Source organism: Mytilus edulis, chromosome 6 (assembly GCF_963676685.1).
Source record: "Mytilus edulis chromosome 6, xbMytEdul2.2, whole genome shotgun sequence".
NCBI classification, from domain to species: domain Eukaryota; kingdom Metazoa; phylum Mollusca; class Bivalvia; order Mytilida; family Mytilidae; genus Mytilus; species Mytilus edulis.
This window is the reverse complement of record NC_092349.1, coordinates 83,347,303-83,374,155: the sequence shown is the minus strand read 5'-3', so window position 1 is coordinate 83,374,155 and position 26,853 is coordinate 83,347,303. Positions and strand designations below refer to the sequence as shown.

The 26,853-nt window shown below is 32.9% G+C and overlaps 1 protein-coding gene across 1 annotated transcript; it reads right to left on the bottom strand.

Annotated features, from left to right (window-relative positions):
- Positions 1-7,407: 7,407 nt before the first annotated feature.
- On the bottom strand, positions 7,408-26,836 carry LOC139528683 (cell cycle checkpoint control protein RAD9A-like). The gene is made up of 13 exons (XM_071324800.1): positions 26,709-26,836; positions 24,950-25,020; positions 21,389-21,538; positions 20,539-20,653; positions 20,063-20,162; positions 16,100-16,206; positions 14,901-15,007; positions 14,028-14,092; positions 12,546-12,674; positions 12,102-12,194; positions 9,048-9,477; positions 8,456-8,560; positions 7,408-7,574 (listed from the first exon to the last, which is right to left on the bottom strand). Exons 1-13 carry the CDS (start codon positions 26,740-26,742, stop codon positions 7,461-7,463), a joined length of 1,620 nt encoding a protein of 539 aa, XP_071180901.1. The 5' UTR covers positions 26,743-26,836; the 3' UTR covers positions 7,408-7,460.
- Positions 26,837-26,853: the final 17 nt, after the last annotated feature.

Sequence of the window (26,853 nt, the reverse complement as noted above, 5' to 3'; positions counted from 1 at the left end):
TATTACGTCTGGCAAGGCTTTTTAAATTTTATTCTGGGACACCTTTCTATGACCGCAAGGCTATGTTAATTTTTTTCTGGGACGCTTTCCTACGAACTTCATAGGAAGACATCACAGAAAAAAAATAAAATAGCCTTGCCAGACGTCATAATTATTTGGACTAATACATGAGATATTGGATATGTTTATGCATTATTTAAACCAGTTGAGCATTTTACAGGATTGTTTGTTTAATGCTTTTTAAACTTTACTGAAGAAAAAAAAACCTTAAATTTGCTTATTATTTGGCATGAAAGTTTGATTTATTGAAAGGGACTCATAGTTTTCCATTTTATTTTAATAATTGTCTAATTGTTAAAACAACAGCTTGGGTAAGGGCTTCGTTGTTTACCTTTATACACAACAACATATTCACTATGTACTTGGTAACAGTTATTAATTAATTGAATAGAAAATATTATAACAAATATTATTGGATGCCGAATTGACGTCAAATAGGTGCCGATTTGACTAGATGCCAATTTAACCAGGTGCCGACTTGACTTGTACGTTTCAATTCCTCTGCGATCGTTTGCGGTATTTTCTTGAGAAAAACCTATTTTCCATCATCAAAGAAGAGAAGAAACTGCTTGAAAATGATTCTGGAACGCTTCATGATTGTTAAAATAAGTTAAATTCACTCAAAAAACAATTTAAAAACTTGCGATGTTTAAACAGGAAGTTTCAAAAGCACGTCTAAAAGAAGAAATTAACCGGTAAAAGTGGAAATCCGTACATAACAGATATCACTATAGTACGACTTTGAAAGCAAAACAGTTCCATCATTTTGTAAAACAGTCTTTAATATACATATCACATTAATGTTTGAAGGGTCTTAAGCTTATTCAAACCATAAAAGTCGGTATGAAACACCATAACAGAATGCACAATAACCGATTACGTTTTGTAGTTTACAAATTCTAAACTGGTTCCCGTCAAACTACAACACTTTGTTCGAGTGTAGTGGAATACAAGCAGAAACCAGTTAGTTTGTAAACTGGTTCCTGGCTGATTACTACACAATGACCTCTCATGCATAATGATAACACAAGCAAATTCCAGTTTGTATAGAAAATAGTAAATACGAAACCAAGCGCGGTAGGCAGAGAAATGTAATGAAGTTCAGGTCGCCAGTAATGGAACAATGACTGCGTCATTTTCCAAAAAGCGTACCAGAAAAAGCAGTTGTGTACCTTTTCATAAGAGGTTCCAAAGAAATCGGATTCCTTTTATTAGACTGGTTTGTTGGAAGCTATTTGGCAAAAATGCTGTTAATAACAAAATTTTAATAACCGAGGAACAAGTTGAATCAAGACCTGGCCTTGAAGGCATAAAACTTTGCTCAGTGCTCGGAGCACAAAAATCATGCTCGAAACATGAAATCCAGCAATTTGATTGGTTGATTTTCGAGTCTGGGTACAAAAATCATGCTCGAAAGTTTTACTATAACCGTAACCGTGAGGCCCGAACTTTTAACTGCGTCTTGTTTGGACTCATTTGTAAACATTGATTTAATCAAACAGTATTGCCACAAAGATTCATGGGAAGCTATTAAGAGCGTACATAAAGAGAAGAAAAAGAACCCCATCTACATGCGCACATGATGCAGATTCAAAGGAAGCCAGTGTAATGTGCAGTTCCTGTTAGGAGTGGCAACATTTATCTTGCGCTAGATTAAAACAACTTCCAAAGGCAAAACATTGGTTTTGTAACAATTGCAAATGTTAAGTCATGTGTCCTTTTGAAATTCGTAGCAAACAACTTTTAATATTTTCTTTTTTATGTCAGATGTATGTACTTTTACATAACACTATTTTTATCGCATGACAGGATATTTAAACCATAGATTTTACACAGATTTGGACATCAACTTTTTTATAAATATTTTAGAAAAACATATATTTAGTAATGTACACGTATATACAAATGTGTTTTCATGCTTCTAATTAATATTATAAAGTTGTAAATTATTTATTTATGAACTTCAATATTTTATTTTTGATTGTACTGTATTTTTAATGCTTGATATTGTGAAAAGTAAAATCACAAAAATACTGAACTTAGAGGAAAATCAACTCGGAAAGTCCATAATCACATGGCAAAATCAAATAACAAAACGCATAAAAAACGAATGGACAAGAACTGTCATATTCCTGACTTGTTACAGGCAATTTCAAATGTAGAAAATGGTGGATTAAACCTGGTTTTATAGCGCTAACACTCTCACTGTGATGACAGTCTCATGAAATAAAATGATTTTAAATCATATTAAGCTTTTTTTATTTTCTACTAATCACATCAATGAACAGTTTTATTCAGTACCGGCTAAATAGCAAATTTGCTATTTTGCCGGTGCTGGTCAAATAGCCACTGCCTACAATTAAAGGTGCGTTATAGCTTGAGTACACCAATTCCGGTGACATTGGCGACGAATTCCACTATATTTTAGAATGCTCGGCAAAAGGCGATAGTAGACAACTGCTACTAAAGCATTTTGTAAACAGACCAAATATTTTAAAATTTCAAGATCTAATGAATAGTAGCAACCCGTCTGAGCTAAACAATCTGTGCAAGTTTATAAGAATTATGATTAAATGCCTAGAATCTCCTGGGTAATCACTTTATGTCTCTATTTTACATTTGTATTTAAAATTTATACTATGTTAATTTATTTGTATATGTCTCTGTACCATTGTACTTTGGTTTATGAGAATAAAGATATATATAAAAGTTGTGGTCCGGTTGAGAAGTAAATTGTACCACATGAAATGATGATTACCATTTTCTCGTTATGAAACTTTCATTTGAGTTAGCAATGGTTCAGCAGCATGTGCATTTGAAGTATTTCAATCCTGGTACCTTAGACAACTATTTACACCAATGGGTCGATGCCACAGCTGGTGCACGTTTCGTCCCCATTGCCGGGTATCACCAACCCAGTAGTCAGCACTTCGATTTTGACACGAATATCAATTATATGGATACTTTTTTATATATATAAATTTCCTGTTTACAAAACTTTGAATTTTTCAAAAAGCTAAGGATTTGCATATCCCAGGAATAGATTACCTTAGTCGTATTTGGCACATCTTTTTGAAATTTTGGGTCCTCAATGCTCGTTTGGCTTTATAAAAATGTTGATCTGCGCGATATGATATGATGAGTCTTATGTAGACGAAACGCGCGTCTGACGTATTAAAATATAATCCTGGTACCTTTGATCATTATCAAAACGGTATAATTTGCGTAATAAAAGTGTTTTATTAAATTCTCCATAGTTTCATTAAGTTATTCATAAACGTAGGCCCCATTTTCCTAGGGCAAAATTGACACAAGATGACTTTGACTATATATTTAAGTTCCTTTTGTCATATAACTCTTCATGTGTGTATGTCTTGTACATCCTTACCTTCCGAATTTCCTGATGAAATCTGAGACATAGTAGTGTAGTGTCAGATGACATTTAGTAGGAAAAGCACTTCGAGCGCACGAAATTAACGAAGTACGTGTAATTTTGATTTGAGATTTAAATCTTACCTGACTTATTCTCTCCCTGACTGGTTGACTATATTTTTATAGTGTAACTCAAAATGTGAGGCAGACTTGACTAGTTGCATTCGTTATGTCAATTTCAATTGGATACATGCGTTTACCATAGTCACCAAACTATGAATTAATTACTGAGGTCATCACCATGATAGCGGATAAGAAGACAAAAGAAAAAGAGCTTCCCTGTAAATTTAAAACAACTAACAAAAACAAATGTTATCAATCAACAGAACGATTGGAAAACAATTGTCATATTCCTGATTTGGGAGATGCATTTCAGAAGAAAACGGTTGGTTAACCCTGCTTTTATAGCTGACTAATGAACCATCCACTTGTGTGATAGTTGTTTATATGTCCTATTATATTGGATTAGCAACCTAAAGAAACATTATATCGTAATGCAACAAAAGTTTCTATCTAGCAGCCAAAACTTTGTATACACAACAAACTATACAACACAACTGACTGAAAAAATAAAAATAAAAAATAATAAAACTAGAGGCTCTAAAGAGCCTGTGTCGCTCACCTTGGTCTATGTGAATATTCAACAAAGGACACAGATGGATTCATGACAAAATTGTGTTTTGGTGATGGCGATGTGTTTGTAGATCTTACTTTACTGAACATTCTTGCTGCTTACAATTATCTCTATCTATAATGATTGGCCCAGTAGTTTCAGTGGAAAATGTTAGTAAAATTTAGGGAGCTACCATTTGATTTTTATGGGGGGGGGGGGGGGGGGGGGGGGGAAGGGGGAAGGGGGGCTAGGATGAAATTTGAAAAAATAGGCAGGACAGGAGTTTTGAGCAAAAAAAAAGACAGGATGAGACACTTGCAAAAAAAAAAAGTCAGGATGACAATTTATGTAAAAAGTCGGATAAACTAAAAAAAAAAGCAGGACCGAATAGAGTGAAAAATAAAAAGGCAGGACAGAGATTACAACTAAATTTTTCATCCTAGCCCCCCCATAAAAATCAAATGGTAGCTCCCTTACAAAGTTTATGAAAATTGTTAAAAATTGACTATAAAGGACAATAACTCCTTAGGGGGTCAATTGACCATTTCAATCATGTTGACTTATTTGTAAATCTTACTTTGCTGAACATTATTGCTCTTTACAGTTTATCTCTGTCTATAATAATATTCAAGATAATAACAAAAAACAGCAAAATTTCCTTAAAAATACCAATTCAGGGGGAGGAACCCAACAATGGGTTGTCCAATTCATCTGAAAATTTCAGGGAAGATAGATTTTGACCTGATTAACAATTTTACCTATGTCAGATTTGCTCTAAATGCTTTGGTTTTTGAGTTATAAGCCAAAAACTGCATTTTACCCCCTATGTTCTATTTTTAGCCGTGGCAGCCATCTTGGTTGGTTGACCGAGTCACCAGACACATTTTTTAAACTAGATACCCCAATCATGATTGTGGCCAAGTTTGGTTAAATTTGGCCCAGTAGTTTTAGAGGAGAAGATTTTTGTAAAAGTTAATGCCGGACGCCAAGTGATGGGAAAAGCTCACTTGGCCCTTCGGGCGAGGTGAGCTAAAAAAAAGGCCCCAAAAATATATGAGGTCCAAAGCAGAATATAATAAATACCAAACTCTAAGGCAAATTCAAAACAGAAAGTAGCTTGTCAAATTAATAGCTCAAACACATCAAATGAATGGAAAACATATATTCCCGACAAGGTATTAGTATTTGTATTTTCTTAGGTAGAAAATGATGGAAGGATAATTTTTGCTATTTTTCGTTCTTCCTAAGAACATCCAGTATGAATTCTGTCTCATATGAAAAGAGAAAAAAGTTGACAAGAAGAGGAACACAGTTAGTCCCCATGGAAATGATGATTATTTGTTGAATAAAATGTCATATGTAACATATGTGGTATATATTAAGAAATCAGTCATCTGAATCATGTTATTTTACAATTCGAAAATCAAAAAATAAACTTCACAAAACACATCAAATACTTAAGACTGAGCAAGACGAACCCTACCAACATATTCTTGGTCATCTGTAACGCTGATTATATCATAAAGACGCGAACGATACCAAAGTAACATCCAAACTCATCGAACTCAAGTCGAACACAAACTGACAACGTCATGGCTAAAAATGAAAAAGACAAACAGACAAAAAACGGTACACAACATAATAACGAAAAACCCGAACAACATGAACCATGCCAAAAACTGGATAATATTCGATACTCCAGGAGGGTATGTAGATCCTGTTCCACATATGCAACCCGTCCTGTTGCTAATGCTGAAACAAACCACGATATAGGTTTAATTCGGTCGGGAATAGGGGACTGCATTCTAGATATGACACAAGGAACATATCCGCTATCATCTGTGAAATTGATACTCCATAACAGTCAATCAACTCTTGATGACGTCCGTTAGATTTGAAAAGATTTAAACTTCTTAAGACTCTTGGGTTAATAGCTTCATTATGAGCAGCAACCCTTTATCAAGGAAATAATGATATGGAATGCAATCATTGGAATATCGTATCAATTGAAATATATATACATACTCCGTATGCAGGCGCTGCTGGAATGTTGCTACATAGAAATGTAAAGATCACAATTATGAAAGTGAAATCATCTCTTTTGTCGTAGTAATACTTTGTTTTTTAATAAACCCTCATTGTCAATAGTCCTCCCGATTTGATTCTGTTATTACACACTTTTTAAAACAAATTACTACCCTTTGTCAATCGTAGACTGGTTCCATACTAACCCGAATAATTCAGTCGTTATATTCCGCTGATCTACGAAGGCTACGTTAACGCCTGAACATCTTCCTCGATCAAGACCGTCAACCGGAAGATTCACACCGCTTTGCAATATGGGAATTTTGATTTAAATTGGCAGCTGAAGAAGGAGGAGTTCCGGATGTTAATTGATGATAAATGATGTAAACTGATGTGTGGGAGAAAATCGGACACGGAAAGGGCTTGAAACTGAACCTTAACCACTACTTTCATGAAACTGAACCTTGATCCCTCATCCATGAAACTTAACCTTGTTTCCTTATTCATGAAACTGAACCTTGATCCCTAATCAATGAAACTGAACCTTGACCACCAATCCATGAAACTGAACCTGATCCCGAATTCATGAAACTGAACTTTGATCCCTAATCCATGAAACTGAACCTGATCCCGAATTCATGAAACTGAACTTTGATCCCTAATCCAGGAAATTGAACCTTGATCTCTAATCCACAAAACTGAACCTTGATCACCAATTCATGAAACTGAACCTTGATCTCTAATCCACAAAACTGAACCTTGATCACTAATTCAGGAAACTGAAACTTAATCTTATTTTCATTTAAAATTTACAGGATCTCATATACCACATTATCGATTTTTTTAAAACAGTTACCGAATAATTAAATTTAAATCAAGACTAAGGATAATAGATATCTGACAAGACAAAATCTTTAGAACAAAACCCATCTGTGCACAAGCTTTGTTACAAAGTAGGAATCATCCAGGTTTTCTACAACATGAGATATAAAACCTTCTCCAAATAGTATACATCCTAGCCTTGGTGGCGCTGCAAGATTACAATCCCAATGCATTACATTCTGCTTCTTCCGTAGCAGGTAAAACAATAAACTACCAAATATAAAAAAAAGAAGATGTGGTATGATTGCCAATAAGACAACTCTCCCTAGAGATCAAAATGACACAGAAATAAACAACTATAGGTCACTGTAGATTGTCACTATTTCATATCATCAATCAATTTTCATTTAATTTGGAGAATTGGGATTGTGTTAATGTTTTCATATAGAATTCAATAATGTTTTCTTCTTTAATCATAATAAAACAATCATAAATAACAAACACATAATCAGTCTTCATCAGAGTCTTCTACTAGAACTGCAGGCTTTTGTTTGGTTGTTGACTGTGTAGACATCTGGGAATTAGAACTGCCTTGTGACATGCCAAAAAATAATGATCGAAACTGAAAAATAGTATAGAAAGAATGTAACAAGCATGAAAATAAGCAGGAACCAAGTAGAAAATAGCCCCTTAAATTTGAATTAGACTACGGATTGTTTAATTATTTTTGCTTTATATTATAACACTGATCCACCAAAAGTATTGCTCAGGTAACTACTTAAATGCGTCCCTGAATGTATGTATAATAACATTTCTATAACCTCTATAACTTCTATTATTGGTGATATGTGTTGTTAAATTGCTGTGCCATTAACATTTAACCAACATCTTCTGACTGAAAACTATGCTTTTTTTTATGCCCAATGGTCACCTATGACAGTAGAAGGGCATTATGTTTTCTGGTTTGTGTGTCCGTTTGTCCCTTGTCTGTTCATTCGTCCGTTTGTCCAGCTTCAGGTTAAAGTTTTTGGTCAAGGTAGTTTTTGATGAGGTTGAAGTCAAATCAACTTGAAACTTAGTACACATGTTCCCCATGATATGATTTTTCTAAGTTAATTCCAAATTAAAGTTTTGATCCCAATTTCACGGTCCACTGAACATATAAATGATAGTGCAAGTGGGGCATTCGTGTACTATGGACACATTCTTGTTTAAAATCTTATGGTTTCATGATTGTTAGAGTAACTAATAAGTGTCTCTAATAAAAATAATGGAATTGCTGTGTTACATACATTTCAAGGGGCACAACTCTCCCAAAATATCTGATCAACACTGATTTTCAAACTCATTATAGACATGAATAACTTCAAACTCCAATGAAAATTGTTGGTAAAAGAGCACTTACATTGGTGATGTTTCATAACTTATTATTGTTTCATTTCTATTGGATATCCAATTATAAGTCATCGATCTCGTTTAAATCTTATTTATCACTGTACCCACCTTTTTACTGGGTGGTGTTCCTGGAACAAAGTCCTCCTCCTCCTCCTCCTCATCATCTTTCATGTTTTCCTGTAAAGTTACATCCATGGCACTTGTATCAAAACACTGCAAGTCACAAAAATTTAGTGATAACAAAAAAATTATAAGAACTAAAATTTTCAATTTCACCCTAAAAGAAGTTTACTGCATCTTGCCTTTGCAGGGGCGGATCCAGCCATTTTAAAAAGGGGGGTTCCTAACCGAGGACAAAGGTGGGGGGTCCAATTACATGACCCCATTCGAATGCATTGATCGTCCAAAAAAAAGGGGGGGTTCCAACCCCCGGAACCCCCCTCTTGATCCGCGCCTGCTTTGTAGCTGGTTTTATAACACATTGACTTTTTTATTTGTGAAGGGAGTTATTCTTGGTAAGAAACTATCATTACAATCACTCCTGTTATGCCTTGACTTAATCAAAATATCATGTTTGATCAGGATTCCATTAAGAAAGAAAACCATATTACTAAATTTCAATATAAATAACAGCAGACATAACACTGATCACCCAAGAAACTACTTTATAATGAATTACTCTACGTCTTATATATATTACCTTTGACTGATTTGGAACAACAGGGCTCTGTGACTGTTGTGTTTCATCCTCAGGACCAACCATATGTGTTGATTTATTTAACCATCCACCACTACGAGAGGTTGAGGGTTGAGGAGATCTTTTTCCAAAGTCAACTTTATTTCTGTCGGGATTAAATAATGTACGTTTTCCCGTAATGACACTTTCTTCGGGTAACATATTTTCTTCTCTGTTTGACAGAGTGTTTTTCCCACTATTCATGTTTGTAACAGAGTCTGAAGTCAAATTATGTAATCTTGCATCACCATTATTTGAAGGTAAATTACTTTCATCATGAATATTTTTAGCACCATTATGAAAAGTAGGCATATCAGATATTGCCATTTCATCATCAAAATCATCGTCCATCATAGCATCGTATGCTGCTGCAAGTCTCTCACTTTTATCTGCTCTGTAATTAAAAAAGAAATAAAGAGAATGGACTGTTATGAATCAACCCTTATTTTTTGTGAATGGACTTGCAGCAAGAATGTTTCTCTCACATTTGTATACATTTGTTTATTGCATTTTGTTTGTTTTCATTTTCATCCTGTTTTGGGCAGGGATATTTATTTCAGTTCTTACCATTGAAAGTAAAATATTCATTTTCAAAATCCACCTCCCATAACCCTAACACAGGAACATAAAAATTTGCCCAAATATGGCTAAAATAGTTTTGTAACATTGTTATAGATTATCAATGGTTTTCCAAAAGAGAGGGTGTTTTTCAGCTACAATCTCGTCTAAAGGTAGTAGCCTACAGATGAGCTGTAGCTAAGAAAAATCTATAGTTTGAAAATTCATTGATCTTCTGTTAATCACTGTTTTACTAGGTTACACCAAAAACATAGGCTCATGATGTCATTCTCAACTGAGAAAAAACATATCACATGTCTGGCCTGATATTATAATTTTGGTTATATGTCCAGGTCAATGTATTTGATGTCAAAAAGCTGTGATATGCAATTTTATTCTAAAGAGCTGAGCAGAGTGGTACAGACAGAAGAACATCCAGTCAGAATTATTAAGACAAAAATATATAAAAGCAAAATTTTTGGAAACTTTATAAATTTGGAATATTTAAGTCTATTTTTTCATAATGACCCATGTGACACTTTAAAAGTCAGGATGCATGACCAACAAGGCAACATACGTAAAATAAAGCAATTGATAAGTTATATTGTCTATTGGTTATACAGGATACATGTAAAATAAGATTATAGAAATATGTTAAGTGGCAACACTTAGAGGTGTTATTGATCAATAATTTGAAACAGGAAATATCACTAAACAGACTATATGATCTACTTCCACTTAATAAAAGAATAAACAAGACAAACATCGTCAATACTTAGGTCCAAGGTTATATAGAAGTGAGAGTTCCTGTTTATTTTCCTTAGATAGTGGATACTGTATGATAAGTACAAATTACTTTGTCATTCTATGTTATATTTAATGTAAACATGCTATCAACTACTTCCTGCGTAATACTTAAACATGTGTGAATCATGAGAAGACATATTTGTGGACAATTTTTTTTCTCAAACTTCACTTTTCTAGTCTAATCTTGTAATATGATTTATAACTCTAGATGTTATTTCTATTTCTTAAATATCAAAAATCATCTCTCAAGTCATTCTATGACCAACATAGACAAAGGGGAGATTTGTGTGTAGATAAAATTGGTGTTAATTCTACAGCTTATAGTGTTTAGACTAAATTAAGTATCTACAACCTGATTGTTGTTGTTTGTCTGTATACATCTATTTAATCGTATTTTATAAAGTTTTCCTTTGGTCTTACTGATTTAGAATTTCCATTCTCAGAACAGTAAAGGGATATGAAAAATTATCCCTCGAAACTAAGTACACACTTTCATTAACAATGAAATTAACAAAGAAATTAACAATGTCATCATAGGTAAAATAGCAATAAACAGATTATTATAGGTCATCTCACTGATAATCTATAATTCTCCATGTCTGTTGTTAGCGATAAATGTTGTTGTATTACTGTCTGATATTTTTAGTATTTTCTGTTATCCGTTTTATGTATTTTCAATCTTATTTAGGAAATGTCATAAAATGCCTTTAGTTCAAATATATATTCAATACTTTGAGGTAATTCTAGTTCATTTTTTACACCTATAATACTAAATTAACGAGGTCCAATTTGTCAGCTGTCATGGGGTAAAAATGATAAATCAAAGAATTCAACTTTATATATAGCTAATATAGGACGATGGTGTAGATTCAAAATTACACCACTCAAGACCCTTTTGTTTTCCACATAATTAGTATTGCCAATAATTGATAAGTTCCAGGTCGACGGGTTCAAACAGATTTGAAAGCAGAGAAAACTGTGTATCTTATAATCGGCATGACTTTATCAGATGACAATACCAATACTAAAATAAGGCTTATGCATAGTTATATACTTTAATTCAGTCACAGACCCGCGATATCACTGTTGTGTTCTAGTATCCTTATATTAGAAGAGTGGGGAATGCTGGACCAAAATAATGATTTTAGCCATGTGGCCTAGTTATATTGAAGTCGGATGGCCTAAATACACTGAGGTAAAACATTTCATCAATTGATTTTACTTTGAATGAAAACACTCTGATCAGTAGTCATACTGGTTCATTCATATCAAATCACTATTTTTTCATTATAAATTTCCAGACGATCTTAGGTTAGTTCTATTTCCATTCAAAATTTTACAAAACATTTTGTGATTAACTTTTTTTGTGTGTCGCTGTGTATAATATTGCATTCATATATAGAGGATAGAAGTTTTACAAATTTGTGACAATTTATATTTGTGTTATACTACTACTACTAGCAAAAGTTGCAAAAATAATTGGTTTGTGATAATTAGTTGGTTTACATGTTTGAATTTCAAGTACGTAAATTGTTTTCAGAAAAAAATGTCAAATGCATCTACAGACCTTCCCAGTTACTCAAATCATCTAAATGAGTGTTAACTGAAAAAGTTTAAAAAAAAAGATAAATTTCTGAAACAAAGGGAACTAACCTATCTGTTCTATCAACAAGACTGCTTTGGTTATCTCCCTTTTCGGATGACTTTTGTTGTCTTCGAATTCCATTTGTTGTTTTAGATTTCTGACTGAAAAATACATTGAAATAAAACACAAAAAAAACCAAAATGGCCATTTAATAAGTGTCATAATCATTGCAATATTTTGTGTTTAGGAAATTTAAATAATTTAGTTGTGATAGTTTTTTTTGTCGGGTAGATGTGTGTGTTTTAAAAAATAAAATATCATATTAATGTTTTAATAGTGCAGAATATTTTGTCATGGAATAAAATCCTGTATTTATAGTTTTATCTTGTGTAAACAAAGGAAACAATTTGATAATCTGATAAAGAATGCAATCATAATGTGTTTCTATTTACAGTAGATAGCAATGCAATCCCTTACAGTATTAAACTGCTTAATACATTTTTGAAATATACCTTGGTTTGGCTCTGACAGATGTCGACTGTTGTTGGGAAGAACTCGCCTGTGTCTGGGCATCAGCCAGAGTAGCTAGCACAAGATTAGCTTCAAATGCAGTATCACTGTTAATTCCAAATACAACAGGTCTGAAAATAACAACACATGCTAATTTAGTTACAAACAAGAATGTGTCCTCAGTACACGAATGCCCCACTCGCACTATCATTTTCTATGTTCAGTGGACCATAAAATTGGGGTAAAATCTCTAATTTGGCATTAAAATTAGAAAGATCATATCATAGGGAACAAGTGTACCAAGTTTGAAGTCGATTGGACTTCAACTTCATCAAAAACTACCTCGACCAAAAACTTTAACCTGAAGCGGGACAGACGGACGAACGGACGAACGAACGGACGGACGGACGCACAGACCAGAAAACATAATGCCCCTCTACTATCGTAGGTGGGGCATAAAAAGTAAAATTAATGAGCTAATAAACAGTCTGCCTTAGTGTTCAGTGACAGTAGCACTATATAATCTTTACACATCCCTTTTTATATTCTACCGATAAACAAGTTCATACTAATAAAGAGCTTTGTTATAAGCGCACTATACAGCCGTTGTCCTTTTAGCTTGTCTTTATGCTTTAAATGATTTTAATTAGGCTGTTACTTTTCTCATTTGAATTGTTTTACATTTGTCATTTCAGGGTCTTTTATAGCATTATGGGCTTTGCTCATTGTTGAAGGTCATACAGTGACCTATAGTTGTTAATTTTCTTTTAATTTTTGAAAGGTAGCTTTAGTCAACAGAAATAAACAATACACCAAAGTTTTATAAAATTTTGTGAAAGTGTTCATGTCAGAATGATTGTCTGAAAACTTGAAAAAAACCACCTTTTTTAAGCATAAAAATTATTAACACAGAAACGTTAAATCTGAAATTTATAAAAATAGAAAGGGAGCTTAAGTCAATAGATATAAAAAATTCACCAAAGTTTCATTGAATTTGACGGAAGCCTTTTTGAGTTATTGTCTGAAAACTGGAAAATCCACCTTTTTTTAAGGATAAAGCTTCACAACATGGAAACAAACAAAATTTATAAAAATCGAAAGGGAGCTTAAGTCAATAGATATAAACAATACAACAAAGTTTCATAAAAGTTGGTGGAAGCATTTTTTAGTAATTGTCCAAGTGTGGACGACGGATGGACGGACAACGGTATACCATAATACGTCCCGTCTTAGACAGGAGTATAAAAAGGAATTCTGACACGACAAACCATTGTGCTGACTTTTTATCTGCCAAACATTTTTAACAGTACCAAAGTTTATTATTGTACCTCTGATATGTTTTGTCTCAGGCATTGTTGAGGTTCTTAACTAAAACTATGAAAAAATATGGAAACAAGCTCTATGATCTGAGCAATTTCTAAGTGGTTTATATTTCTTTTTTGTTATCATATTATGATTGTGAAGCATTTTCTACAGTTTATTACCTTCCTGCACTTTCAAAATGGATATTCAAGGGCATACTCAATGCTTCGGCAAATCCTAGAATAGCCTGAAATAAAGAAAAGAGGTATACGAACAGAGAGTAGATGGGCACACAATTTAGCTAAAAATTTCTTATACATGCATCAATGAGACAACAGATCCATTTAATTATATTACAAATATATCATGCTTACAAGGGGTACTTGCCAAAAATACTAATAGACAACTTTAGAGTTCGATGCATTTCCGTCAAAAACTCTGGTTTTAGTGAACCTCATTTGTGAGTTTGGGGGGGTCGTCACATCCATTCCAATGTTGAGCGAGTGGTTGGAAAACTATAATTCTATATTGTACGAATTATTCGGCAAATTGAATTCTCAAAATTGACAATCAGCATTGCTGTCATTAGGGAATTGTCATTAAGTATCTACAGAACAACCATTATTTCTAGTTTATCCTGCACAATGACGATCCCTAAGACGCTTGATGAACGTAAATAGTGCAGGGATACAGGCGACCCCCTCTATCTGGTAAATGACGTCATAAAGGCGCGTATAATTGATGAGTTTTTTCTGGTGACGGATGAACTCGAAAGTGGTCTTTTGAGAGGTAAACAAATTTCGAGCTGATATCTTTAGACATGGTATGTCCCATCTGCTATGGTACTTCCTACCAAATGTCTTCACTTCCAGAGAAAAGAAAATCTCAATATATAGAAATTTGTGAAAAATACCATACTCTATACCAAAAAATACAGCATCATTACATAAGGTAGAATTGAACTTAATTACCTCTTCAAAAGTCATTAATAAATGTGCACTGCAATTAAAATAATTTATGATTCTAGGACAGGCTGATAGCTCGTACTACCTTACCCTGAGTTCCTTTAAACAGAAGGTGATATCAGTGTCCACTCCAACTTGGCAATTATCAAACTCCTCTGGGGCTAAATGGACCACTGTGTGAACAACCTTATTTGGATCTGAAAGAAAATAATATTGATCATGTTTTAAGCTTATTCCTTAGTCTTCATTGAGAAGATAATTGGAGTGGTCAAATTATATTAATTATAATACAAGCAAATGAAAATTATCCTCTGTTCAGCAATACAGCATATAGCAATTATTTTAAAAGTGGACCTTTTTAAAAAAGACACTTTACATTTGTCACAGAAAAGACAATAACTATATACATAGACAGAAAGAAACTATAGGCTCTAAAGAGCCTGTGTCGCTCACCTTGGTCTATGTGCATATTAAACAAAGGACACAGATGGATTCATGACAAAATTGTGTTTTGGTGTTGGTGATGTGTTTGTAGATCTTACTTTATTGAACAATCTTGCTGCTTACAATTATCTCTATCTATAATGAAATAAATTGGCACAGAAGTGACAGTGGAAATATTTTGTAAAAATTACAAAATTTTACAAAATTTATGAAAATTGATAAAAATTTACTATAAAGGACAATAACTCCTAAAGGGGTCAATTAACCACTTTGGTCATGTTGACTTATTTGTAGCTCTTACTTTACTGTACATAATTGCTATTTACAGTTATCTCTATCTATAATCATACCAAAAACGGCAAAATATCCTTAAAATTACCAATTTAGGGGCAGCAACCCAACAACGGGTTCTCTGATTCATCTGAAAATTCCAGGGCAGATAGATCTTGACCTGATATACAATTTTACCTATGTCAGATTTGCTCTAAATGCTTTGGTTTCAGAGATATGAGCCAAAATCTACATTTTACCCCATATGTTCAATTTTTACCTATGATGGCCGTCTCAGTTGGTTGGCCCGGCCACTGGACACTTTTTTTAAAACTAGATACCCCAATAATAATTGTGGCCAAGTTTGGTTTAATTTAGCCCAGTAATTTCAGAGGAGAAGATTTTTGTAAAAGTTAATGATGACAGACGACACCGACAACAGACTCAAGGTGATGAGAAAAGCTCACTTGGCCCTTCGGTCCAGGTGAGCTAAAAATGTTTGTTCAATTAAATATTTTATCTATTTATTTTTTCCCTGATTTCTTTCATTTAAAGTCCATCAAAGTGTACTTTACCAGGTTCATCATCCACATAATTCTTTAATGAAATCTTTTCAGGAGAAATCATGAGAGTTATCTCCTCTTGGTTAGACTGGAAATTTACAACAGCATCTGACAACAACCTGAAAAAAATTTATAACATAACAGCATCTGACAATAATCTAAAAATGAATTAATAAACACATTGGTTACATATGTCAACAGATTTCATGTCAAAAGACTATCAATATTACTACTTACCTGTAAAACTAAATTTTGTTGGTTTTTGCATTATCCAACTTTAAGCCCCTTTCTACATGTTCTACCCTACTGAAAATTTAATTGGGATTCCATTGAGATTTCAGAGGAATTCAGTGGAATTCCACTGGTGCCATTGGAATTCCACTGGCATTCATTGGAATCATGAATTACAATGGAATTCCACTGTAAAAAATATGCATCTTCTGGAATCTCAACAGAATTCCAATGAAATTTCGAAACAATGAAATTCCAATGGAAGAACAAGTAAATTTCTGCATGATCATAATTTTATTTTTCTAGTGGAATTTCCACAAAATAATTGCAACTAAAAAAAAATCATTCTGGTTATAAATTCAAATGTTCCTGGTAGTAACAAACTACCTACTGGCTACAATTTTTTATCAAAAAACTGCTGCAAAGTTGTCCTTTACATGTAATTTCATTGGTTGGTTTGCTGTTAGGTTTCTGTCTTATTGATGTTAACCCATTTCCTACTTTCCTATTTTTTTACACATAAAAACAAATGCATTTGGTCTGTTTGTGATGCACAACAGTGCTAAGTAAGAATCATATATTAGGCTAGCTAACAAGAAATACTTCAATATTTATTGGGCAAGTAAATTATTTTCCGGACAAGTAAAATTTTAGGTTTCACTTGCCCGGGGACAAGTGCTCACAACAATTATTTCCACACCCCTGTTACTTCAATACATGTGATACACGATGTGTTTACAAATGTAGTGTAATCTTAAGGTTTATGAACCCTTCTGTAGCCATTTTTGTACGAATTTTTCAAACCTCAATTGTATCAAAACTAAAGATATAATAAATAATAGAGATAGGCCATTTAGTACATGTTCCAAGGGGAAACTTGATGCAAAGCATTATTTTTTACTGTTTCATTGCATTTGATAGAAAAAGAGGACTTTGTGGCAAATAAATCAAGATTTTTATAGAAAATCCACAGCCTTTAATACAGAGATTTTTGTTATAAAATTTGAAACATAAATTACTCACTTGATTTTCTATGATGTGCTAGTGCTTATTTTTTACAAAAAGTTCTAAGTAACCTGTAAATTCCAACCATTTAACCAATAACTACATTTATAAACTTGTTTTAAGGAAATCAATGCTAGCACTGCATGCAATAATCCTATATCTATCAGTCATCAAATTGCCAAATATGAGAGTACAAGGATAAAGGCTGTGGATTTTCTATAAAAATCTTTATTTATTTGCCACAAAGTCCTCTTTTTCTATTAAATGCAATGGAACAGTAAAACATTTCCCCTTGGAATATGTACAAAATGGCCTATCTCTATTATTCATTATATCTGTAGTTTTGATACAATTAAAGTTTGAAAAGTTCGTACAAAAATGGCTACAGAAGGGTACATAAACCTTAAGTAATAAAGCAAAATTATGTCCATGAAAAAATATTTCCTTTTCATTTAACAACAGAAATTAGCTCAGATCCTTTTTCTTTTTTTCATTCTACGCCAGAAGAGTGTTACATTTTGAGAGTCATACAAAATTTGGGACTAACTTTGAAGTTTTGTAACTTACTTTGAGCTGGAGATGTTTCTCAAGTTTCGTTTTTACAATCATGATAATGGTAAACTTAATTTCTTTCTTCTAAAGATGTAATTTCTGATTGTCTCTCCGAGTTCAAACATGTGCCTTTCTTAACCATCATACGGCACATAGAGGAACTTGGAAAAAAGCACAGATTAATGACAATTCATTCATTCCCAAACATTGCAGACCGGTGTCAATAATTATCATCATTAATGAAATATGTTTACCTATTGTAAAACGCTTCAATGACTTTGACAAAAGATTGCAATGCAGATAAATGATTACAAGTGACTGGGAATAGAAAAAACGTCATAATTACGTCAGCAAAATGGTGTTTTTGACGCTAATAATACAAATGAAGATGGTTGATGTGAAGTAAAATAGCTGTCAAATAAAGCAGATTTGTTATCAGATAAGTAAATTATATATATTTTGATTATTTTTTTTTGCTGAATAACTATTTGTTGAAGCATTATAATAATTATTGATAATTATAATAAATATGGAACACTAGAAAGTAGCCTTTACATTTTACAGTGTTGGTTTAATGTTGGTTTAATGATTTCCATTCAGGAATAACTGATAGATTTGTACAATATATTTTATTTCAAGGTTAACATAATTCATGCTTCAGCCATTCTTATGATTGTGTGTGGGTAAATCAAAAGGGGGAAAAGGGAGGGGGGTACATTATTTGAAATGTCATGAAAAGGCTGAATTAATATTCGTGTTATTAATCTTTATACTCTATTCATTGTATTTATATTTTAATAAAAACAACATTTATCAAATTAAATTATTACATTGTATTATACCTGTTAGAAACTGTTTAATCTTGAGTGTTTATTTAAAACAAATATCAAGGACTTTTGATTCTTTGTGGTGTGATTTTTGATTTTGCAGGGGGAAACTCAGATGCATTTATTGATTAAAAGATCTGTTCAACTGTGAAGAATTTCAAGCAGAACAACTTCACCAAGATGTTATTTAGCATGTCTAGTTGGAAGTCCTGATACAGCAATTTTAATTACAGACAGGAAGAGAAGTTTACTTATGATAATAACACAAAAATAAAAAATGGAAATTTAAGAAAATCCTTTTTAATAATTTCATGAACTTTAGATGAACAGTTCATGAACTTCAAGTGGACAAACAATGTTCATGAATTAAATTACTGATGAACAGTTCATGAACACAGTAGTTCATGTGTTCATGAATGATTCATGAACTGGTATGGTTCATGGACAAATTCATGAATCATTCATAAAAAATTCATGAACTAAACATGAACAGGACATGAACTACAAATGGACAAGCGTGTTTTTGTTCATGAACTTTAATGAAATTTGGTCGGGATTTTCTTTGGACTTTCTTAGGATTTCATTGGGATACCAATGGATTTCCACTGGAATCTCGGTGTAAAACCACAGCAGATTCCACTGAAAAAACAGTGGAATCTGCTGTGGTTTTACACCAAGATTCCAGTGGAAATCCATTGGTATCCCAATGAAATCTGCTGTGGTTTTACACCGAGATTCTAGTGGAAATCCATTGGTATCCCAATGAAATCTGCTGTGGTTTTACACCGAGATTCTAGTGGAAATCCATTGGTATCCCAATGAAATCCTAAGAAAGTCCAAAGAAAATCCCGACCAAATTTCCCAATGTGAATCCAGTGGAAATTGCAGTGGATTTCCACTGGAACTTCCACTGGAAATCCCAATTAAATTTTCAGTAGGGTACCTCCAATCAACTGTTGTGCCAGTGAACATTTTTTTTTACATTTCTTTGCATTTTATAAATTAAAATTTGATGACATAATTCTTTTGTTTTTTGACGGACTCTCTTTTTATATCAATGAAAATTACAACTTTGATAAACAAAAACTTTTTTGTTATATCGTAAACAAAACATTTGAATTTTACCAAAGATTATGTTGTTTTTTTTAATTTTCTCAAGATATAAAAAGTATTTCTGTCTTGTTTAGTCATAAAATATAAACATGAAATGAAACATTTTGAATTTCTTTTTAAAAACAGGAAGACAACTCAGCATCACAAATCATAAAATATTTCCATTGTTTCTTTGTTTCTGTGTGGTGCTTTGTGATTTTTTTTATATTTCTATCTTTTTTTCATGCTATTGACTAATCAAACATACTTAGCTTGTGCTGTAAGTTGATTTGGACTCATGTCTTTAGAGAAAACAGCCTGTAATGTTTCACATTCTATAAAAGCAAGATTGTGTGTCTTCACAATACCTACAAATTAGATCAAGGTTTTATCAAAAAACAATTACTGAAAATAATCATAATACAAATAAAACCTGCAGAGTAGTTCCAAAATCAGAAACATTGTTGGAATACAAACAAAGTCTGTGTGAAATAACATTTGCCTTATAAACGCTGCCAAGCCAGGTGTGGGTAGGTAGTTAGGGAAATTATTTTATTTCATCCAAAAAGCTTGGACAATATTGGTCAATGCAGCAAGCCTGAAAATCAAAAATGAATAAAATAATATTTGACTTAGTTTTGACAATAAAATTTTATGAGTCGGGCCGTTTTTGCAGGGTTGGTTAGAATTGGAGAAAAAAACAATATTTTATTTTAGGCTTTATTGTGTTGAGTAAGTACAAACCATGTTTACAATGTAGCTGAAACACAAGTCTGGATTCATCCATATTCAGTTTTATTTTACATCGTTCTACTGTCTTTTCTATTGTTGACATGGATTTAAATACGGTTAAACAGGACTGAAATGTAAAATTGATAACATATGATTGATAAGATAAAATGAGGATGTTCTTAAACCTTGATATTCAAACTTCAAAGAAGTATTCTAAATAGAAACGTACTGCATAACAATCAGAAGCCATTAACTAGTAAATTCCCATTTGTAGGTGGTACTTTTCAATATATTCAATGAACATCTTATATAAAAATTCCTGAATGCATGCAGTACTAAAAGTTGTATAGGAGAGTAAAAGTACCAGGTACTGCCTCCTAATGAATGACCTGTTAAATAAATGTCAAGTTCTTTACCAAGTTTTGTGTGTTGTCCAGATTTGGAGTGGATATATGGGAATCAACAGGATCACATTGCTTTAGTCTCATGATGTGACACAAAGCTGTTGTAGATGTAAATGTTTAATCTAGGTACAACATAAACATTGCTGTTGTAGATGTAAATGTTAAATCTAGGTACAACATTAACATTACAATGTACTGGGAAAACGTACCACAAATGATATTTGGAATATTTTCTAGTAATGGGAGGACCAAATCAGAAATGAGCACACCATAAAAGAGCTACACTTTCATAGTTAGGAAATACATGTACAGCAATTGTATTTTCCAAACTTCTAATCATCATAATTTCAAAATTTCTAATCACCATAATTTCCAATCAATAACTTTTATGGTAGATATAGGGTCAGTTTTTTTCTGTAGTTTGATTTTCTTACTTTCTATTTTTGTACATTTCTTACTTTCATGGCCACTTTACACCTGATGGCATCTTGTTCACTGTCCTCTGACCTTATCTGTCCTGAACCATCATCATAATGTTGGAAAAAAGTCGGGGAAAACATAAAACATCCATAGGCTGATCTGGAGGAGTTCACCGTCCTTAAAGCTAGCTAAAATACATAACATATTTAATTTAAAATTAATTAATTTGAAATAAAGAAGAAAAATAAATACAAGCTTCTTTAATTTGATATCTTCAATATTATTATATCACATCAGTTCAAATATTACTCCAGTTTGAATTAGGATTAACTTCGTACTAAAATTTAAATTTTATTAGGCCAATTAAAATTAATTGATAGATTTTCATCCCCGCCCGCCCCTATGAAATCATCCCGCCCCGAATTTTTTTATTTTATAAAATTTACGATTTCCGGATTTTGTTTATTTCCGTTATCGGTAACCGTAAAATATTTCGTTTCAATCAAAGCTTCCTGTTTCAAATTTCGGTTTTGTACCTCGAGTAAATCTAACCAAAATGATTAAGTCGACATATTCTGATGCTCTCATGATGACAACATCATCTTCCGAGAGTAAAGATTGATTACGAGAATATATCAAAATATTCGTGTTACGAGAAACACTCTGTTTCCAAGACCGCAAATCGCGGTATGTCACAAATTTCTGTGATGATTTAGAAAACTGTGGATTTTTTTAATTATGCAATGGCTTTGTGTCAGGAAATTTAAACCGTGAATGATACCCAAAGCGCAAGAATCGTGGAAACCATTGATACAGAAAACATGACTGGATTAAAGATATTGAAACACCAGCACAAACTTGTTAGATTTATGACTGTATTTTGAATTTAAAAAGTCGACAAACATACGCATTTTATTTTTATGTTGACAAACAGCAAATGTCCCAATACACACAAAAGAGTCATTGAACAACATCTTTTGTTTTTTTTATTAAGTTCATATTTTACATGATAATTATATTTTCATCTTGCATATAAGTACCAACCCTATTATTTCAACACTGTTCGAGTTTTCATTTTATTCTGTACTCATAATAAATGTGTTGCATACCAATGCATTTGCTTCATTTAATGGGAATACAAACCATCGTTTAGAAATCCAAATACATTTGGTGAAGGTAGTCCAACTGAAGAGAACATTTCTCACACGTTTGTGTTGTTTAGTTTTTAAAGCCGCAATTAGATAGTATAATTTATTTATGGATTTGAAAAATTATGTAAGATTCCTCATACTTGTGTATACATGATATAAGCTTATCATTACACTTGCATATATGAAGAACTCGTCACAAAAGCGTTTCATATGAAATAAAATTTAAAAAATAAAATCCTCCCACCCGCCCCATTTTTTTCAAAAATTTGGATGAAAATCTACTAATTAATTTTAGTTGGCCTTATATAGTTATCGAAGGTACCAGGATTATAATTTAGTACGCCAGACACGCATTTCATCTACATAAAACTCATCACTGATCAGTGAGGCTCATATCAAAATATTTATAAAGCCAAACAAGTACAAAATTGAAGAGCATTGAGGATCCAAAATTCCAAAAAGTTGTGCCAAATATGGCTAAGGTAATCTATGCCTGGGATAAGAAAATCCGCAGTTTTTAAAAAAATTCAAAGTTTTGTAAACAGGAAATTTATTAAAATGACCACATTTTTGATATTCATGTCAACACCAAAATGTTTACTACTGGGCTGGTGATACCCTCGGGGTCGAAACAACACCAGCAGTGGCATCAACCCAGTGGTGTAAATAGTTATCAAATGTACCAGGAATATAATTTAGTATGCCAGACGCGCGTTTCGTCTACATAAGACTCATCAGTGACGCTCATATCAAAATATAAAGCCATAAAACAAACAAGTACAAAATTGAAGAGCATTGAGGATCCAAAAATTCCAAAAAGTTGTGCCAAATACGGGTAAGGTAATCTATGCCTGGAATAAGAAAATCCTTGGTTTTTCGAAAAATTCAAAGTTTTGTAAACAGGACATGCATTCAATGTCAAGTATCTGGTGAACTTATATGAGGCAGGCATTACCTGTGAAAGGGGACGAAGTTTGTAATTCAAACATGTTAAAAAACTAGAGGCTCTAAAGAGCCTGTGTCGCTCACCTTGGTCTATGTGTATATTAAACAAAGGAAGCAGGTGGATTCATGACAAAAATGTGTTTTGGTGATGGTGTTTTTACATCTTACTTTACTGAACATTCTTGCTGCTTACAATTATCTCTATCTATGATGAACTTGGCCCAGTAGTTTCAGTGGAAAATGTTAGTGAAAATTTACAAATTTTATGAAAATTGTTAAAATTGACTATAAAGGACAATAACTCCTTAGGGGGTCAATTGACTATTTTCGTCAGTTGACTTAATTTTAGGTCTTACTTTGTTGTACATTATTGCTGTTTACAGTTTATCTCTATCTATGAAAATATTCAAGATAATAACAAAGAACTACAAAATTTCCTTAAAATTACCAATTCAGGGGCAGCAACCCAACAACCGGTTGTCCAATCCATCTGAAAATATCAGGGCAGATAGATCTTGACATGATAAACAATTGAACCCTGTCAGATATGCTCTAAATGCTTTGGTTTTGAGTTATAAGCCAAAAACTGCATTTCACCCCAATGTTTTATTTTTAGCCGTGGCAGCCATCTTGGTTGAATGGCCGGGTCATCAGACACATTTTTTAAACTAGATACCCCAAAGATGATTGTGGCCAAGTTTGGATTAATTTGGCCCAGTATGTTCAGAGGAGAAGATTTTTGTAAAAGATAACTAAGATTTACGAAAAATGGTTAAAAATTGACTATAAAGGGCAATAACTCCTAAAGGGGTGAACTGACCATTTCGGTCATGTTGACTTTATTATTTGTAAATCTTACTTTGCTAAACACTATTGCAGTTTACAGTTTAACTCTATCTGTAATAATATTCAAGATAATAACCAAAAACAGCAAAATTTCCTTAAAATTACCAATTCAGGGGCAGCAACCCAACAACAGGTTGTCCGATTCATCTGAAAATTTCAGGGCAGTTAGATCTTGACCTGATGAACAATTTTACACCTGTCAGATTTGCTCTAAATGCTTTGTTTTTTGAGTTATCTTTATTCTATTTTTAGCCATGGGGGCCATCTTGGTTGGTGCACATGTTTTGTACCTGTACATTTAAACAAATAAAATTTTAAAGCTTACTTTAAAGTATGGATTTTGCTCATTGTTGAAGGCCCTCTCATGAATTGTTTACATCCACGTCCTTTGGTCTCTTATGAATAGTTGACATCTTCAGCAAGCATACCACATCTAATTTTTATATTTGATACCATATTATTCAGTATTATTTCAATTGCAACTGTACATGTGCATGCTGTGCTTTTGTGAAACCTTAAGTACAGACAAGTATTTTTTCCTGATTGAATTGGTTTTTTTAACACATGTACAAGAATGTATAATTTACTTTTCCCTTGTAAAACTTATGGGAACAAGACAGATTGAATAAATATAAACTTATATATATTTAACTTTACCCCATGTTCTAATGGTTCTACATAAATCTCATCTCCTATCTTTGATAGTGCATGTATAGCTCTCCCAAATACTGAAGGAAAAACAAAATTTAATTAAATAATTATATCACATATCAATATAATATAAATATGATATAAATCTAAATTAATTGAACTCATTAATTTTTCAAATCTTGCATGTCATGCATGTGTAGAATTTGATTTTGTAATCTATATTACTAGAGGCTAGAGGTAAATCCTGACCTGCATGACCTGGACAGGTATAAAAATGTGGCGGGTTAAACATTTTTAATAAGATATCTACGCTCTTCCTTTATCATGTTTATGTTTAGTTAATGTGGCCAGGAAAACCACTTAACAGCAAGACTTATTTCAAGAATTAGATAATCTAATAGTTCTGTGTTAATTAATGTTGTCTATTGTTGATATCATATATGTACAGTAAGACTCATATCGACCTCCGCTCTCTAATAGACATCCATCCCTCAAATCCACGTTCAAAGCTGCTGTCACATTAAAATAAGATTCCAAATCGATGGCCAATTGTATCCCTCTCTAATCGACATCCAATTTTGGCCTCCTCTAATCGATGTCCAGTTTTTAGCTTCTCTAATCGACGCCCGTTTTAATGGAACTATGGAAAGATCCATACTCCAATACAATTATTGTCAGGAAATACATCTAAAACAAATGAACAAAACTGCCGAAATGGGGACCAAAAATGTGAACAACAAAAACTGAAACTTGGATTGTCCGAGAGAGTTGTAAAGAAAGGTCAACAAATTTTCGGAAGACCTGAAATAGACCACCCACATGTAGCAAAGTAAACAAAATCAACACTAGGCTTTCTAAGAAGAAATTTAAAATACTGACCACAAGATTTAAAAAAACCAGCTTACATGTACGTCATGCTTGTCAGATCAACAATGGAATATATGGCCATAGTATGGGACCCCTACATGTACATGGTAAAAAACAGAAATAACATGAATAAGCCTGAAAGAATACACAGTCAAGCAGCAAGATTTATCACCAGAGATTAAAAGTCAAGAGGACGGATGTGTCTCCAAAAATGCTTGCCCAACTGGAACTACAAGACAATCAGACAAGAAGAACAAGCCGGAAGTTTATATTTATGTACAAAGTGGTTGAAGGGCTAATTCCCGCTATTGAACCAGATGAATTTCTAAAAAAGCATGTCCTAAGAGAAACATAACTGCCAAGAAATTTGAAGAATACCAAGCAACAAATATTGTGGAAAAGCAAGTAAAGAACAAATCAATGTGTTTTGACATTCCACCAAGCAAAACACCACAATACTGCATTCTTTGTAAAGACAGTGATCGCGTGGAATCAGCTAGAAAACACTGTTGTGCGTGCATCAAGTGAAGAGAGCTTCAAATCTGCTCTCACGCCCCGTCAATAAAACGGTGGTGCTCTCTCAAACTGTATTGAAGCCAGTTCAGTATTGGTATCGACAACGTATTCATACAGATACACTGAAGAGGAAAAACATAATTTGTGCTAACACTGACATTTTTCATTCTATGCCCAATTTATGTCAAAATGTGCATATTGCCTATGGTGCTAAACCTTCCTAATCACTGATTTTTGTTATTGGATAACACTGTCACTTGAGTTATTTTTTGTTTTTGTTTTCTTTAATATTATAGGGGAAAGGGGGGGATACAATTCTAGATATGAGTGTCTAAAGACGTTTTGAAGGAATGATTGGGCTCATATGATTTCTCCAAAGTACCTTTTATATTAATTCCGGGTATGACACATTTCATTTTGTTCACAATGACATGTTTTCCAAACAAACTTTCAAAGAAATCGTCTGAACCAAATCCAATGTTGATGTTCGCGGAGTTTTTGTAACAAGTGTTTTGATTGGACGGAGA